This window comes from Eubalaena glacialis, chromosome 6 (assembly GCF_028564815.1).
Source record: "Eubalaena glacialis isolate mEubGla1 chromosome 6, mEubGla1.1.hap2.+ XY, whole genome shotgun sequence".
NCBI lineage: Eukaryota > Metazoa > Chordata > Mammalia > Artiodactyla > Balaenidae > Eubalaena > Eubalaena glacialis.
The window spans coordinates 145,790,242-145,805,302 of record NC_083721.1 but is presented as its reverse complement, the minus strand read 5'-3'; the positions used below and the strand labels follow the sequence as shown (position 1 = coordinate 145,805,302).

Here is a 15,061-nt window from a genome sequence, read left to right as displayed (position 1 = left end):
CCTACAACAGGCTAAGCCTCCTTTAGATGAGACAGAAATAACGAAAATATATTGACCTTCATGGGGCTTTGAGTCTAGCTGGGAAAAGAGACATTGAAAAAGCAATTATGGGGCTTCCCTGGTGGTACAGTGGTTAAGAATCTGCTTGCCAATGCAGGGGACACAGGTTCGAGCCCTGGTCTGGGAAGACCCCACATGCCATGGAGCAACTAAGCCCATGCACCACAACTACTGAAGCCCACGCGCTTAGAGCCCGTGCTCTGCAACAAGAGAAGCCACCGCAATGAGAAGCCTGCGCACCGCAATGAAAAGTAGCCCCAGCTCGCTGCAACTAGAGAAAGCCCGCGCACAGCAATGAAGACCCAACGCAGCCAAAAATAATAAATAAATAAATAAATTTATATTTTAAAAAAAAAGCAATTATGCAATAGGAGTGGATTTCATACTAAGGGCAGTAGGAATCCATCTCAGGATTTTAAGCATAGGAATAGCGTAATAAGAATAAATTTGTATTTTAAAAAAAGTTCACTCTGAGAACAGTGTGAAAACAGAGAAGAGACTTTGGAAGCAGTGCAGGCAAGAGTGAATGTGGCAGGGAAAAGGGTGGTGGAAGGAAGGATAGAAAGTCTCAGACAGAACTGAGAGATATTTAGGAGGTAAAGTCAAGAATATTTGTTGCTTGAATGGATGAGTATTGGGGTAGATGTTGGGAAAAGGGAGAAGAGGAGGCTAAGGGGGGTGGCAGGACCAGAAATACTAGGTGGATGGCATGATGACATCCTGTGAGCCAACAAGGAAAACTTCCTGTTGGGACCCACCATCAGCTTCCATAGCAAATGCTCACATCTAGTTGACTAGAACTATGATTTCTGTGCTTCTTGCCCAGAGCAGATATAAGTCCATTACATGGATGAATCATGATTGTTGGCTGACATCTGCATTCCTCTCCTCACCTTCCCACCTCCCACCATGGTCCTACCATGGAGTCTTACTCTTCCATCTTCCCAGAAGATGAGTTCTGGGAAGAACTGTTGATTGAGATAGAAGTCTGGTATTCTACCAAATGGAGACATACCCCCAGAGCTGTACATTCAGAAGTCTTTCTTGGGATTGGCTTTGCCAATGGAAGGATTCACCAATTAGCAGAAGATCCTGACACAGGGATCTGCCTTGCATCTGGTGACTGTTTGGGATCGCCTATGTTCATTATTCTCTATCAACTACAGGTGCGTCTTCTTTTAGAAGTTGTCATTTCTGGCCTTCATCATGCTGACAAATTCTTTTGTGGGCAATGAACTCAAGAAAGAAAGGGAGAGAGAGGAGCCTGGGCTAGGTTTGGGGGTACTTTACATTAATTCACCATCCCTAGAGGGTAGTACTTCATATAGTTCCCCATCATTTCCGATATTCTTACATACTTCTGAAGATATTTATCCCTGGCAAACTGCAAGTACATAACCACTTACCCAATAAATTGGTTAAGTATAACCAATGTTCCTACAGTCTACACCCAACACAGCATTTCCTTTGGGTAATGTTGTTTCTGTGGATTAGTCTGCATTTATAAGGAAAACATGGTTACCCTCTGATGAAGAGCAGAAATTTGAGTCTCCTCCTGACACACCATTTACCTGGGCTGGTAAGCTGCAGGGTGTTGAGCCTGGATGGAGGAACCATTACAAATGCTATCTTAATAACTTGGAGGTGGCACAGACCCAAGTCAAATTACTTTGTGGCTTTGGTCAAGTTCCATCACATGGAGAATACCCGAGAATGGGAAGGCAAAAAAGTGCCTATACCAAACATTACAAGTTATAAAGACATATCACCCCTTGAGAGAAGACTAAATATAAAGCTTACCTCCAAGAGGAGGAGAAATTCGGGGCTCCGGTCTGACTCGTTCAGAGCCAAAGTCAAAAGACTGGCTTTCCTCACTACTGTTTCCATCTTCAATTCCATCAACAATCCTGTGTAAAATAACAAGGATTGGCTAGTTGTGCATTTATATTCATGGGTTCCAGTATTCCTAGAAGACTTGAAAAATCTTGTGTTAAATTTCTAAATTCTAGACACTCTAGAGCTGGGCTATCCAATATGGTAGCCGTTAGCCTTATACGGCCATTGAGCTCCTGAAATGTGCAAAAAGAGATGTGCTGTAAGTATAAAATACACACTGGATTTTGAAGATTTTAGTAAAAAATGTAAGTTATTTAATTAGTAATTTTTTATATTGTTCACATTTGAAATGCTAGTATTTGGGGCATATTGAGTCAAATAAAATATCTTATTAAAATTATTATTAAATAATTGCACGTGTGTGTGTTTACTTTTTAAAGATGTGGCTACTGGAACATTTAAAATTACTCATGTGGCTCACAATTTTAGCTCATGCTATATTTCTATTGAACAGCAATGCTATAGATCTTAGACTCATTTATTCTCAGATTCAAAACCTTAAGCTACAGAAGCTCTCTTATCTAAATTTATATTAATTCACTACTCTATCCAGAATTAAAGAGTTTTTAACGTAATGTTTACAGCATTGCAGAAAATAACTTTGAAAACTCTGAAGTGAGAGTTGAAGAATTATATTTAAATGACTATTAGGACTCTAGCTAATCTTCTTTCCTTGGTAAATAATATCTAACACACTCATTATTTTAAAAAAAGATGAACTTACTGTAGAAAATGTAAACATAAAGGTAGCAAAAATCTGAAAAGAAAAATCAACTGTCATTCACCACTACCGTTAACATCTTGGTGTGTTCTCAAAATCTTTTTCTAGATATAAAATAAAATATGTTTTTTCGTAAGTGTAGAATAAGTTGTACATGAAACTTTCTTTTCCAGCTCTGATACATTTTCCCCCTATTTATAGTTTAGTATTTTTCATTTTAGAGAAATTTTAGGAAGGAGAAGAGTTAAGGGATGTTTTCAAATTACCATCTCCAACTGAATTCCTGAACATTTAATATCCACCTACTTTTCATTAACCCTGTTTTGCTTATTTTCCCCTTAATATTTTCTCTAAATGGTTAAGTTGTGTTCTTCAAATGACTAACTAAATATGTAGTATATCAGAAACATCTCTTGCCTTATAAGCAGAACAACAAAATTTGAATCTATATTTCAGAACTCAAATTTCTGATATTTTGGACAAAATATGTAACCTTCAAAATACTTAACACTTCTTACAACTTTATAGTAGAGATAATACAAACTACTTTACAGGATTCCTGAAAAGACTAAATATAATAGTAAATGAAAAATTACCTAGCCGAGTACATGAGACTAGGAATCACTCAATATGTTTTTTTCTTGTCTATTTTTTACTGAGTTGTTACACACCGCAGCCTACTCTTTTCACATTTTCTGAGTCAGAATTTTTTACTGTTTCAATCACTTTTAGTTGATCCTAAAGTGAATTTTTTTTAAATTAAAAAATAGAACCATCCCATATTACCTGCTGAAGGGGCCAGAAATAAAACTAAGTTCAGTCATCCACAATAATGAAGCAAATACTATGGGAAATGAAGACCAGCACTTCATTTCCTTCATAATTTCCACTCATTGCTTCATGAAACTTTTGGTAAGATCAGATATTGAGGGGATAACAATACGGACTTTGTTCCATCTCTTTTGTTTTCATTAGAAATTTATAAGTTATAAAATTACAATGTAGAAATATACATCTATAAAAATAGGTAGAGCTAAATGGATAAAGGGAGAAGAGAAAGAATTTGGAACATTTAATGGACCCTTTTGAGAATATGACTAAAATGATTTATTCTCATCTTGCATACACCTCCACGTAGAGTCAAAAATGGCGCACAAAAATTTAGGGAAACTGAAACATCGAGGCTAGGAGCCTGCGTGGCAGAAAGGCCCAGAAGGCTGACTAATTTACTAGCCAGGTACTAGTGTGAATAAAATGCAGACAATTTCACCTGGGAAAGAATTCTATGTTGTGAACTCTCACCTTGGACTGAGGTCTGGGGGTCCAGCATTGTTCAAAGTTGAAAGTTGCAATTTCAAGTTTTCTTTTCTTTTACCATGGTTAGGGGCGTCGGCTTCCTGCTTGGTTTTGGGGGAATTGGAACTGGAGACTCTGACAGGTGAGTGAAATGACACTGTTCCCGAGGCCAGCTGCTTCAGGCTTAAGCCAAGATAGCTCTTACTGCTTCCAGGCTTCTTGCTACGGGAAGAGGAAGATCCCCTTGTGTAGATGGGAGAGAGGGAAGCCGTCTCCTCCTCCTCCCGGTCCTCCTCCTCTTCCTCATCTTCCACAATGGATGGGAGTCTCTTCTTGATGCTGCCATTTCCCTTGGGCTCTGACTAAATCAGAGGATAATACAGATGAGTACAGATTGTGAAGACTTCCTGAGAGGCATATCATTCATGCTGCAGGGTCCACCTGAAAAAAGTCAGATCCCCTAGAGCCTTTAAAATGGAAGACCTCACAGATTTTGCTCTTATTTATTCAGGTGTTCAAAGTCTCTCATCCTGTATAGCACAGGGAACTCTACTCAATAATCTGTAATAACCTACATGGGAAAAGAATCTGAAAAAGAATGATTCACTTTGCTGTACACCTGAAACTAACACAACACTGTAAATCAACTATACTCCAATAAAAATTTTAAACAAAACAAAACAGAAATAGACTCACAGACATAAACTTAAGATTACCAAAGGGGAGGGGGGTAGAGGGATAAATTTGGAGTTTGGCATTAAAATATACACACTACTATATATAAAATAGATAACCAACAAGGACCTCCTATATAGCACAGGGAACTCGATTCAATATCTTGTAATAACTTATAATGGAAGAGAATGTTAAAAAATTATATATATATATATATATCTCAATCACTTTACTGTACACCTGAAACTAACACAACATTGTAAATCAACTATATTTCAATAAAAGATGTTAAAAATCTCCTCATTTCTGATCTCTGCTAGGTTTACTCTCTCTTCTTTCCTGGTGTTAGCCCACAATCCTTCTCTTGGTCTTTTAAGCTCTCTTGGTGGTGAGCTATGTAAAAGGTGCATTTTATCAGGTTTGCATTGAGGTTTTAATCAGCCTGTCATTTATAATAGCATATGATGGCATGTTTTTAGGAATAAGACATTTTCAATTTTACTGGAAAGTCTTGGGCCTTGATAGTTTATTTAATTTATTTATTTCATTTTTCAGGTATCCTCATCATTTTATTTTTATTGAAGTATGGTTGATATACAATATTATATAAGTTACAGGTGTACGATATAGTGATTCACAATTTTTACAGGTTATACTCCATTTATAGATATTATAAAATATTGGCTATATTCCCTGTGTTGTACAACATCTCCCTGTAGCTTATTTTATACCCAGTAGTTTGTACCTCTTACTCCCCTACCTGTATCTTGCCCTTGCCCCTTCCTTCTCCCCACTGATAACCACTAGTTTGTTCTCTGTGTCTGTGAGTCTGCTTCTTTTTGGTTATATTCACTAGTTTGTTGTATTTTTTAGATTCCACATATAAGTGATCTCATACAGTATTTGTCTTTCTCTGTCTGACTGATTTCACTTAGCATAATTGGGCCTTGATATTTTAAAGTTACAGGGTCCTCAGTGGAACTTTATGTGGAGATCAACCAGCAAAATTATATTATCTTTGAGAATAAAACTCTTTCCTATTTTGGATCATAGATGGAAGAAGATCAGAAGTGTCCTCAGCTCTCCTTGTTCTCACAAGTCAGGTGGCAGGAAGTACAGCAAACCATTTGATCTTCTCACCTTGAAGAGCCTTAGGAAAGGAAAGGGAGAGTTTTGCAAACTCTTCTGTAGGATTCCTGTCTGGGCTCCTTCAACCTTACAGGCTTAGAAGAAGCAAAGGAGAGGATGGGAAAAGATGAAGGAGGGGATAATGAAGGGGCAGGGCAGACAAGGTAGCAAAGGCTAAGCTGATGGCCCTCAACAGAGTCACTCTAAGAGTATGTGTTTCTTGCTCTGCCCCAGACATGGCTTCCCTGCTCCAAAAAGTCAGTTCATTTTTCTGTGCCTCAGTTTCTTTTGAGGATACAATCATTTGTACCTGCTTATCAATAATTCATAATAAAAATAAACTGAAAAACCTAAGAATACTATTTAAATGTCATGAGCTGTCATGGTTATTACTTCATCTCAATAAATAGTTGTTTTATTGGTATATGAATTTTATTGTAACAGTTATAATTATATATATATGTAACAAAAAAATGAACTTGAATCTGTAGTGACTGACAGGCCCATTCACCCATTTAGTTGAGGCCATAGCTGTAAACTGAAATGATCAGTTCACTTAGGAAGGCTTTTTTTTTTTTTGTATTTTAATCTTATGGGTCAAAATTTCTTGAGGAAGTGGAATTATTAGACTCATCTTTCCAACTAGAAGTGATTATTTTAATTAATGGTAAAGCTATTAGTTCTTTATTCAATAGTCATGGTTTTGCTTTTATTTGATTTTATTTTTTCTTCACAGCATTTTAAATTCTGTGCTTTTAACAAAAGATGGAGCCATGTGGAATTGCAGAGGAACATTTGTATACTAGTATTGTAGAACAGAAAAGTGAGCTCACCCAGCTAAAGATACAACAGGGCGAACTTATCACAGAAATTAAAATCAGTGAGTACATTCTCTAATTGGACTTCTGTTTACATTTGCATTGGCAATTTAACCATCCCTTTGTTTCAAGGAGGCTCCCTTGGCTCTAATAGAATCTTCTGACTAGTAACCTATAAGATGTTTGTACTTCTACAAGTTCATTTAATTTTCATACTTCCATGCTTGGCACCTTGGACAATTTGCTTAGGTACTGCCTCTTGTGACTGGGACAGCCAACACGGTTTATACCAAGAATTCATTAGCCTATGGACCATCATTGCAGACAATACCCCAATTTATTATTATTAAATATCCAGCCCCACATGCAGCCTCTGTGCGGGAGGAGTACCGGTTACTTTCTTCAGGCCATCGGTATAGAAACTCCCTCCTCCCTCGTGTCACTGGATTCACCTGTGTATACATGGCCACAAAATTCAACCACAGATCTTTTCCTTCTCTCTGACCCATCTCTTCCTTTCCCTCTCATCTTTCTCATGAATGCTCCCATGAGAGCAATGAGGTTTTATGCCCACAGTCAAAGGAGTCTCTAATTTTGCTCATGACATCTTGCTGGGATAGTCATTTCAAGCTCACGAATGAGTCTTGACTAAACGTGTCTTGACTAAAAGGAAAACAGAATAAAGTCTAGTGGTGGAATGCATGCAGTCTTAAAAGTCCTGTGACTTACTAGCTATAACCTTGGTCAGGTAATGTTATTGTTTAAAGCCTTGGTTTCCTCACCTGTAAATTGGCAATAATGTGAGGAAAAAATTAGGTATTAGATAATGGTAGTTACACCCTTAGTGATATGCACTGAATGTGCTTAATTAAATGCTTGCCCTTGTGATGATGGTGATGATCATGAAGAAAAAGGAAACAAAATTTACATCAGGGCAGGTCCTACAGATAGTGTTGTGATATTTTACATAATCTCCTCTTCTTTCTTAGTTAACAGAACTCTTAGCAATGCACCTTGCCCAAAGATCACCTTTTTCAGACCCCTTGCCACTTGGTTTGGCCATAAGGCCAAATTCTAGGATGATAGTATGCCAGTGGACAGGTTATAGGGAAATTTTAGGAAGGCTCCTAGAAGGAGGGGAGCATCTATCTTGCTCTTTTACTTTGCTTTAGTTTCTAGTCTGGAACACTGATGAAATGAATGGATCTCCAGCAGCCATCTGAGAGAATGAGGAGAAGGAAGGCATACGTTGAGGATCATGAAGCAGAAAGAGGAAATCTCCAGGCCTACTGACACTGTTATATTGCTCACCTCTGGCCTTGTCCATGAGAGAGAAATAAATATCTATTGTATTGAAACCCCTGTTATTCTGGTAGTTTTGATACTGCAAATGAACTTCAGCCTTAATTATACAGATTTTTTTTTGAAAGTTAAGGATGGTGTATTCTTGGAAGGGATGTTCAGTTTCAGAGTGCTATGGCAGGGTGAGGAATTCAGGTGGGAAAATCCAAAAGGAGGCTAAATTTCTCTTTGTGAGAAAGAGAATATAGGAAAGGTCTGGCGGAAAAGAGGTAATGAGGAAAGGATGCCTGTTGAGAAGAGTTTAAATGTAACGACAGTTTTGCTAGTTCCTGAAGAGGGATTTTGCAGAGATGAGAGAGAAAAGACAACTAGTGGCAGGGAGGAATTTGGTTGATAGCACTGAGATGTTTTAAGAGCTTTAAAAATGTTTCTCAATAGCAACTCTGTTTGCTTCCCACCCCCAACCATCTTCGGTCCATTATCAACGTCTTTGTAACGTGCTGTGTAATTGGATTTATTTGTGCACCTCTGTATGCATGTGTGTCTGTGTGTGTATGCATGTGTGTGAAAGTTGGGGGGTTCTGCTTCAAGAGGGTACAGAGCAAGAAAAGGAGCTGTTTACAGGGTTTCTGTCATGGGATTATTAGTAATAAGGTCTAGGTAATAAATCGGACAAGTTACTGTTTGGGGGGAAAGTTTTCTGTGAAATTGGAGGGTTCTTAAAAGTTGGGACTGACTTAAAAGCTCAATTCTTCTAAGATCAATACCTCAGGACTTTGTTACTCTGGGCAGGTTTTGGTGACAAACTATGTTTTAACAATATCTCTAAGATCCTTAAATAGATATATGAGTTTCAATCTTTCTCTATTCCCAAACTCATGAAAGTCATTGCCACGTCTCTCTCAAGTGCTTTAGGGGAAGTCAAAAATGAACAAATAACATCCTCAAGGGGGAGACAGATTTGTTGGAAATCCCACAAATTTTAGATAAATATTTTGCTCTTTGGCAAAAAGCCATACCTGTGAGACCGTAGATTTGTTCGACAATCTTGATATCACCTGAAAGAACAAACAAACAAACAGAAGTTGTAACAATCATTTACACCTTCTCAGTGGTTTGGGACTGAGTGAAAAGGAGGCAGGGAAAGAGATGAAAGTTCAGAGGCTGTGGGGGGGGAGATGGGCCACCTGCATGGGCCAGAAAAGAGGAAATACCTCCTGAGAGATGCTGGGAGCATCTCCCACACCTCACCCTCTAGGAACTCTACTGACCAGAGTGTGTAATAAAGAAAAGGGAGCAGCAAATTGACTGTCTAGTACAGGACACCACACCCAGGAAATAGGGGTCAAAATAGTACACTCATCGGATACATTTTCCATCTTGATGCTTTATTTGCTCTCTTTTTGTTTTCCATCTCCCTTATTCCTCTTTCTTACCCTTTTGCTAAATTATCTTATCTTCCATGACTTTTCTCTCCAGCTCTGTGAAAAAAAGAAATCGTGGAGGCGTTTCTTATTTAATCTCATTTCTTTCTATTTATCCACCTCCCCTTTTTCTTTGGATACGGGTGGGGGTGATGAACCCTTTCTGTCCCATTTGTTTTACTCGCTGTGATGTTCCCTGTGGACTAGGATTAAGTTCACTGCGGATCCTAATTTTCAATTTCAGTGATTTTAAGATCCAATTGATTGTAAAAAAGAAAAAAAAATGCTGTCAATCAAATTGTGACATGCCATCAGTTATAAGACTGATCCCAATTTCAGAGATGGTAAAATGTGAAAAACAAATGTGTAACATAGAATCACTTAAGTTCAAAACACATCTTGCATAAAATCAAACTATGGTACTGTGGAGGAGTACATTAAAAAACATGCACCTTCCATGACGTACAAACAAGCTCTGGAAATTATAACATATCCGGGAAATATGCTTCAGGTCTTATCCACATTGTTTTTTGCTCAAATATACTTCTCTCATTTTAAAGTGGTAATAGATGCTATAAATTAACATAATTTTATTCCCATGAAAAAAACAACTTGCACTTGAAAATGACCTGCCTAGTAAGTGAGACATATTTGGTAATTCTGTCACCCCCCCACCACTGCTTTTTTTTCTAGATGATTAGGGAAATAGATCTGTTATTATTTATACAAATGCCAGCATCATTATTGCTGTGCAAATATATGTTTCATCAATGTTTAATTTTATCAAAGCAGTCAACCCATTCTACATCTGTTTAGTTGCCTAAATATGCATTGATCAGTAGCACTGAAGACATAAGTTTTGCAATAATTCCCTGAATGGTGACAAGTAAAACAGCTGAATAATTAAAAATGTGGAAAATAAAACAAAATTACAATGTCGTTGCTACTGTGGTAGACATAAAAAATGGGTTTTTGAAAAGCTTTTCAGTTACAGCTTGGATGAAAAAAAGAATAGCCCTGGGATTCAGGAAGCCTGAACATCTCCAGGTCAGAGATGCTCTCTAAGGGATAAGAGAAAGGCACTGACTGGCCTTAGCACTTGCTGATTTGGGTGTGACTCCCAACCCCCATGGTTTATTACTAATATGAGTTCTGTCGAGTTGCTGAACCCCAAGAATGTTTTTCTATATCAGTGCTTCTCGAACTTGCAGGTTCTGATTCAGGAGGTCTGGGTGGAGCCTGAGACTCTGCATTCCAATGAGTTCCCAGGTAATATGGACCTTGCTGGCCTGTGGGGTACACTTTGAGTAGTGAGATCTTATAACCAACGTCATTGTTATTATCATCCTATCAGCTGTCAATTCATTAAGTATTCACCGTGATCAGCACCCTGGTAAATGCTCCCCAGCCATGACATCCACTAATTTTCATTACAAATCCTATGAGGTAAGTGTCCATTATGTAGCCAACACTACTGTGATAGGCTCTCTGAATAAATCATTTAATTCACATATGGTATTAATCACATGTGTTTTATTTTATTAAAAATTTTTTTTTTAAATCACAGAAAACTCAGATTTAATTACACTCAGCATACATGGAATAAGTTCACTTAGCAGTTGCTGTGGTGCATTTCACTTATAAGAGGCAAATATTTTTAAAGTACTCAACAGCAACAGTGAAAGCCCTCTCTCACCCTGATAGGAATGGATTTGTTATAGTTCTGCTAAATAGAATTAACCATCCTTGGAAAGATTTCAATCCAGTACTGAATTGTCCATGAAATGCCCTGTTATCTATTGTAATGTATTGTAAGTAGTCGAATTCTGTATATACTGCTATTTTCTGTGTCTGTTCATTGTTGTGAACTTATGTATGTTAGTGAAATAAATTTTCAGCTTTCATCTTGTTTCCTTAACATTTATAAGTATTAAGATATTTTCCCCCTCTTAAGGAGAATAAAAAACTTGGTGATGTTTTCCTTTCTGATGCAACCCAGAAACCTAGCTGTTCTGAAAAGGTTGGTGCGTGCTGTTAAGACAGAATGAAATTACTCTTTTCATCTCTTAAGCAAAACACCCCTCTGCCATTCCCCTTCAAAACCACAGGTTTTTACTTGATATTCGCAACTTTTGCACCACCATCAGTCAGTAATTTTCCAGGTGCCTTTAGTTTTAGACATTATAGAACTTAAACACTGAGTCAAGAAGATTGATAAAATATAAAACATTTTCTGCTCAGCCACATTTGTAGGCAAGCATTTTCAGTGTCTATGTTCTTAAGAAGTCCATTATATCGCATGTATTTTAAAAAGAATACTCTGATAGAGGCATTCTGTTGACTAATGCTTCACGCTAATCCAGATTCTGCCAAGTGTAGAGAATATTAGTTTAATGGAAACCCAGTATTTTCAAGCTAGAAGTGACCCTAAAGAGTCTCTGCTACAATGGTTTGTACACCCGGCAGACAATAGGATGCTTTGAGAAGTGTTCCTTTAAAAAATCAGGTTACAGAGTACCAGTTCCAACGAATCTCCTTCAGCTGGTGATGGGTGTGGGTCCCAGGTCTCCAGGTCAGGTTTGAAACCACTGAGTTAGTCCAACTCCCTAACTAGAGATGTGGAAACAGTGGCCCAGGAAGATGAGATGACTTGCCCAATTCATGCAACAAGATAGTGGCAGAACTTTTTCCCCAGAAGCCATGCCTCCTGACTCTCAGTGTACCTTCCATTGAATCATGAGTTTTCTCAGGTACCTCTTCCAATGGTTAATGCTGTTTCTTGGGCTGAAAGAAAAAATGCCTGACATACTATGGCATTTCATCTGGTTTGATGGTTGTCACAAATCCGACCCCCAAAACTCATGAGGCTAAGTTACCCAAACACCTCGTAAAACTTTTCTGAGTTACAGATCTTTCAGGAAATCGGATGAATTCTAGGCGTTCTTTCCCCAGCGGGGAGAAACATGGATACAGCCTTTGGATAGAAAATATTTATTGTTCCAGCAACTAGAAGACTCAACGGTTTTGAAAGTTTTGAGGAAGGCAGCTTTCCAATTTTGAGTCCCTCCCACATGGAGTTTTTATACCTTTTAGACAATAAGAAGAACTGTTGGTGATCTCTAATGGGAATAATTAGGAAAAAAAGAAAGACTGAAGTCATAGAGGTTGGGAAGATAAAAGGGAAGTAAGTCAGACACAAGAGCAGGAAATGTGGTCACTGCAATAAAGTTTTGAGAGAGATCAAGAAGGGTAAGGGTCAACCCGTTCACATCTTGGGATTGTGCCCTTCATTCCATCAGGATGGAAGAAGCCCAGTGTGGGCAGAAGGGCTGAGGACACCGCCTGGCACAAAGTTATGACCAGAAGTAAGGCGTCATAACCTTGAAGACTGGGAAAGAAACATTCTCAGCTTTGGTGCATTGGTTTTAAAAGTTTTTGCGTAGCTGTTCTTCTCCTTTTCCCCCATCCTAACCACCTAAATTACTCTATCACTCTGTGAGTCCAGTGGGAACTTGAGAGAGAGGACCTTTTTTTTTTGTTTTTTAGGTTTAATGTTCTTAATTTTATTGCTTTTGGCTGAGACTTTACATCTCTCAATAACATGTTATACCCTACTATTTCTTTTTTTAAAAAAACTTTTAATCTTATATTGGAATATGGTTGATTAACAATGTTGTGTTAGTTTCAGGTGTACAGCAAAGTGATTCAGTTATACATATACATGTATCTATTCTTTTTCAAATTCTTTTCCTATTTAGGTTGTTACATAATATTGAGCAGAGTTCCCTGTGCTATACAGTAGGTCCTTGTTGCTTATCTATTTTAAATACAGCAGTGTGTACATGTCAATCCCATACTCCCTAACTATTCCCCCCTCCCTTCCACCCTGGTAACCATAAGTTTGTGAGACAGGACTCTTAAATTGGAAAAATACTGCTCACTGGCATCGAGGACCAGAGAGGAAAAATGGTCTCTTAGTCCACATAAAATTTGCTGCCAAAAAAAGCAAAACAAATCCACAATTTTTTTAACTGTGTAAAGAAGGCCCCAAGTTCTACTATTGAGCTTGAATTGTAAATGGAAATCAAATATACTAAAATTAATAGTCATTTTAGATGTGACACGTGCCATTGCATTCTTTAATATTGTCTCTTTTATTGAATGAAGACCCTTTTATAAGAGCTTTCATAGGCTCATACCTGATCTTGGCCATTCAACTCATTTTTCCCCTTAAGTTCTTAAATTTCCTGATAGTAAATTTTCCTGATATTAGAATTTTTCTTTAACATCTTTATTGGAGTATAATTGCTTTACAATGGTGTGTTAGTTTCTGCTGTATAACAAAGTGAATCAGCTATACATATACATATATCCCCATATACCCTCCCTCTTGCATCTCCCTCCCACCTTCCCTATCCCACCCCTCTAGGTGGTCACAAAGCACCGAGCTGATCTCCCTGTGCTATGCAGCTGCTTCCCACTAGATATCTATTTTACATTTTGTAGTGTATATATGTCCATGCCACTCTCTCACTTCGTCTCAGCTTACTCTTCCCTGATACTAGAATTTTTATGAATTCTTTTAGTTGGGAAGGGAGCTCTTTGATTTCTTTTATCTATTCCCTCCACCCATCAAAATCCCTCTGCGTTCTGAGAGATGGTGGGGTGTGAGGCCCCGCCTTTCATGGGAGGCTAAAAGGCCACCTCTAGAAGGAACGTGAGTGGTTTCTCAGCAGTGATGAGGCATTACCAATAACTTCTCCTTACTCTCAAGCTCTTTTCAAGAGGCCGAACCACTAAGAAATTGACCACTGTGAGGAAGGAAGGAAGCAAAGGTGAGTGGAACCCACCACAAAGACCCAGGACTCCTAACAGTAACCCAGGGGGCCAGTGGCCCAAGGAAGGTAGGAAATCTATTTCCATTGTCTACTTGGCCCACAGGTAGGATTTATAAGCCCCTGTGTGGTCTGCAAATGACTTCTCAACTATGGAATCTCATAAGACACGAAAGTGCCCTGGTGAGAATGTTATCTAAAGCTGATTGCTCAATCGGGAAATGAGATGCGAATTACAAGGCTCTTCTCTCCAACTGATTCATGACATTCTTTGCCTTGTTAATGCCACATTGATTAAATCACAGAGCAGATTGAAGGAGCGCGCGTCCCCGTTCAGAAACAGGGATTATCACGGACTTTATCTTGTTCACGGGACAGCAATATTACCAGCATTGATGGTTGTTTGGGATAAGGAGAATATGAATGAAGCATACTTGCAAATAACCCCATAATTCCCATAGTTAAAACGTCCACTCTTACAAAATCATAAATAATTGTCAAATCAACAGATCTCATTTCCTCATCTGCTTCTTTCTCTTGCAGACTCAAGTGGAGGTGCCAACAAGTAGTGAATGACACCCATGGCAGGTGGCAGATGGGAGGAATTAGAAACCTCTGGAAAAAGGATAGGCTTTGAATAGGGAGTATTCATCTTCAACTTAACACGTCTGAGAGGTCACCACCATCTAATCTAAAGAAGAGATTTTTGAGGTTGGTCTGAATCCCTAAGTGGGTAATACAGTTTCTATTATGTTTTCTCTGCTTGTTCTGTAATTTAGAAACAGAAATGAGATTTTAATAAAAAGACTAATGATTTTGACATTTCCCAATTTCACCCGGAGCCTTGAGGTCAAGACAAACTATTAAGACTTGGAGGAGAATTCTCTTCCCCTGGGTAATTGCTAT

The 15,061-nt window shown here is 38.3% G+C and overlaps 1 protein-coding gene across 1 annotated transcript in view; it reads right to left on the bottom strand.

Moving 5' to 3' along the window:
- Positions 1–15,061, bottom strand: part of KCNH8 (potassium voltage-gated channel subfamily H member 8) — a 398,046-nt gene that overhangs the window by 29,586 nt on the left and 353,399 nt on the right. The window contains exons 12-14 of the mRNA XM_061193703.1: positions 8,916–8,954; positions 3,980–4,335; positions 1,861–1,967 (exon numbers count right to left, since the gene is read on the bottom strand). Coding sequence (XP_061049686.1) covers positions 1,861–1,967; positions 3,980–4,335; positions 8,916–8,954 — 502 coding nt within the window. The remainder of the gene's footprint in view (positions 1–1,860; positions 1,968–3,979; positions 4,336–8,915; positions 8,955–15,061) is intronic.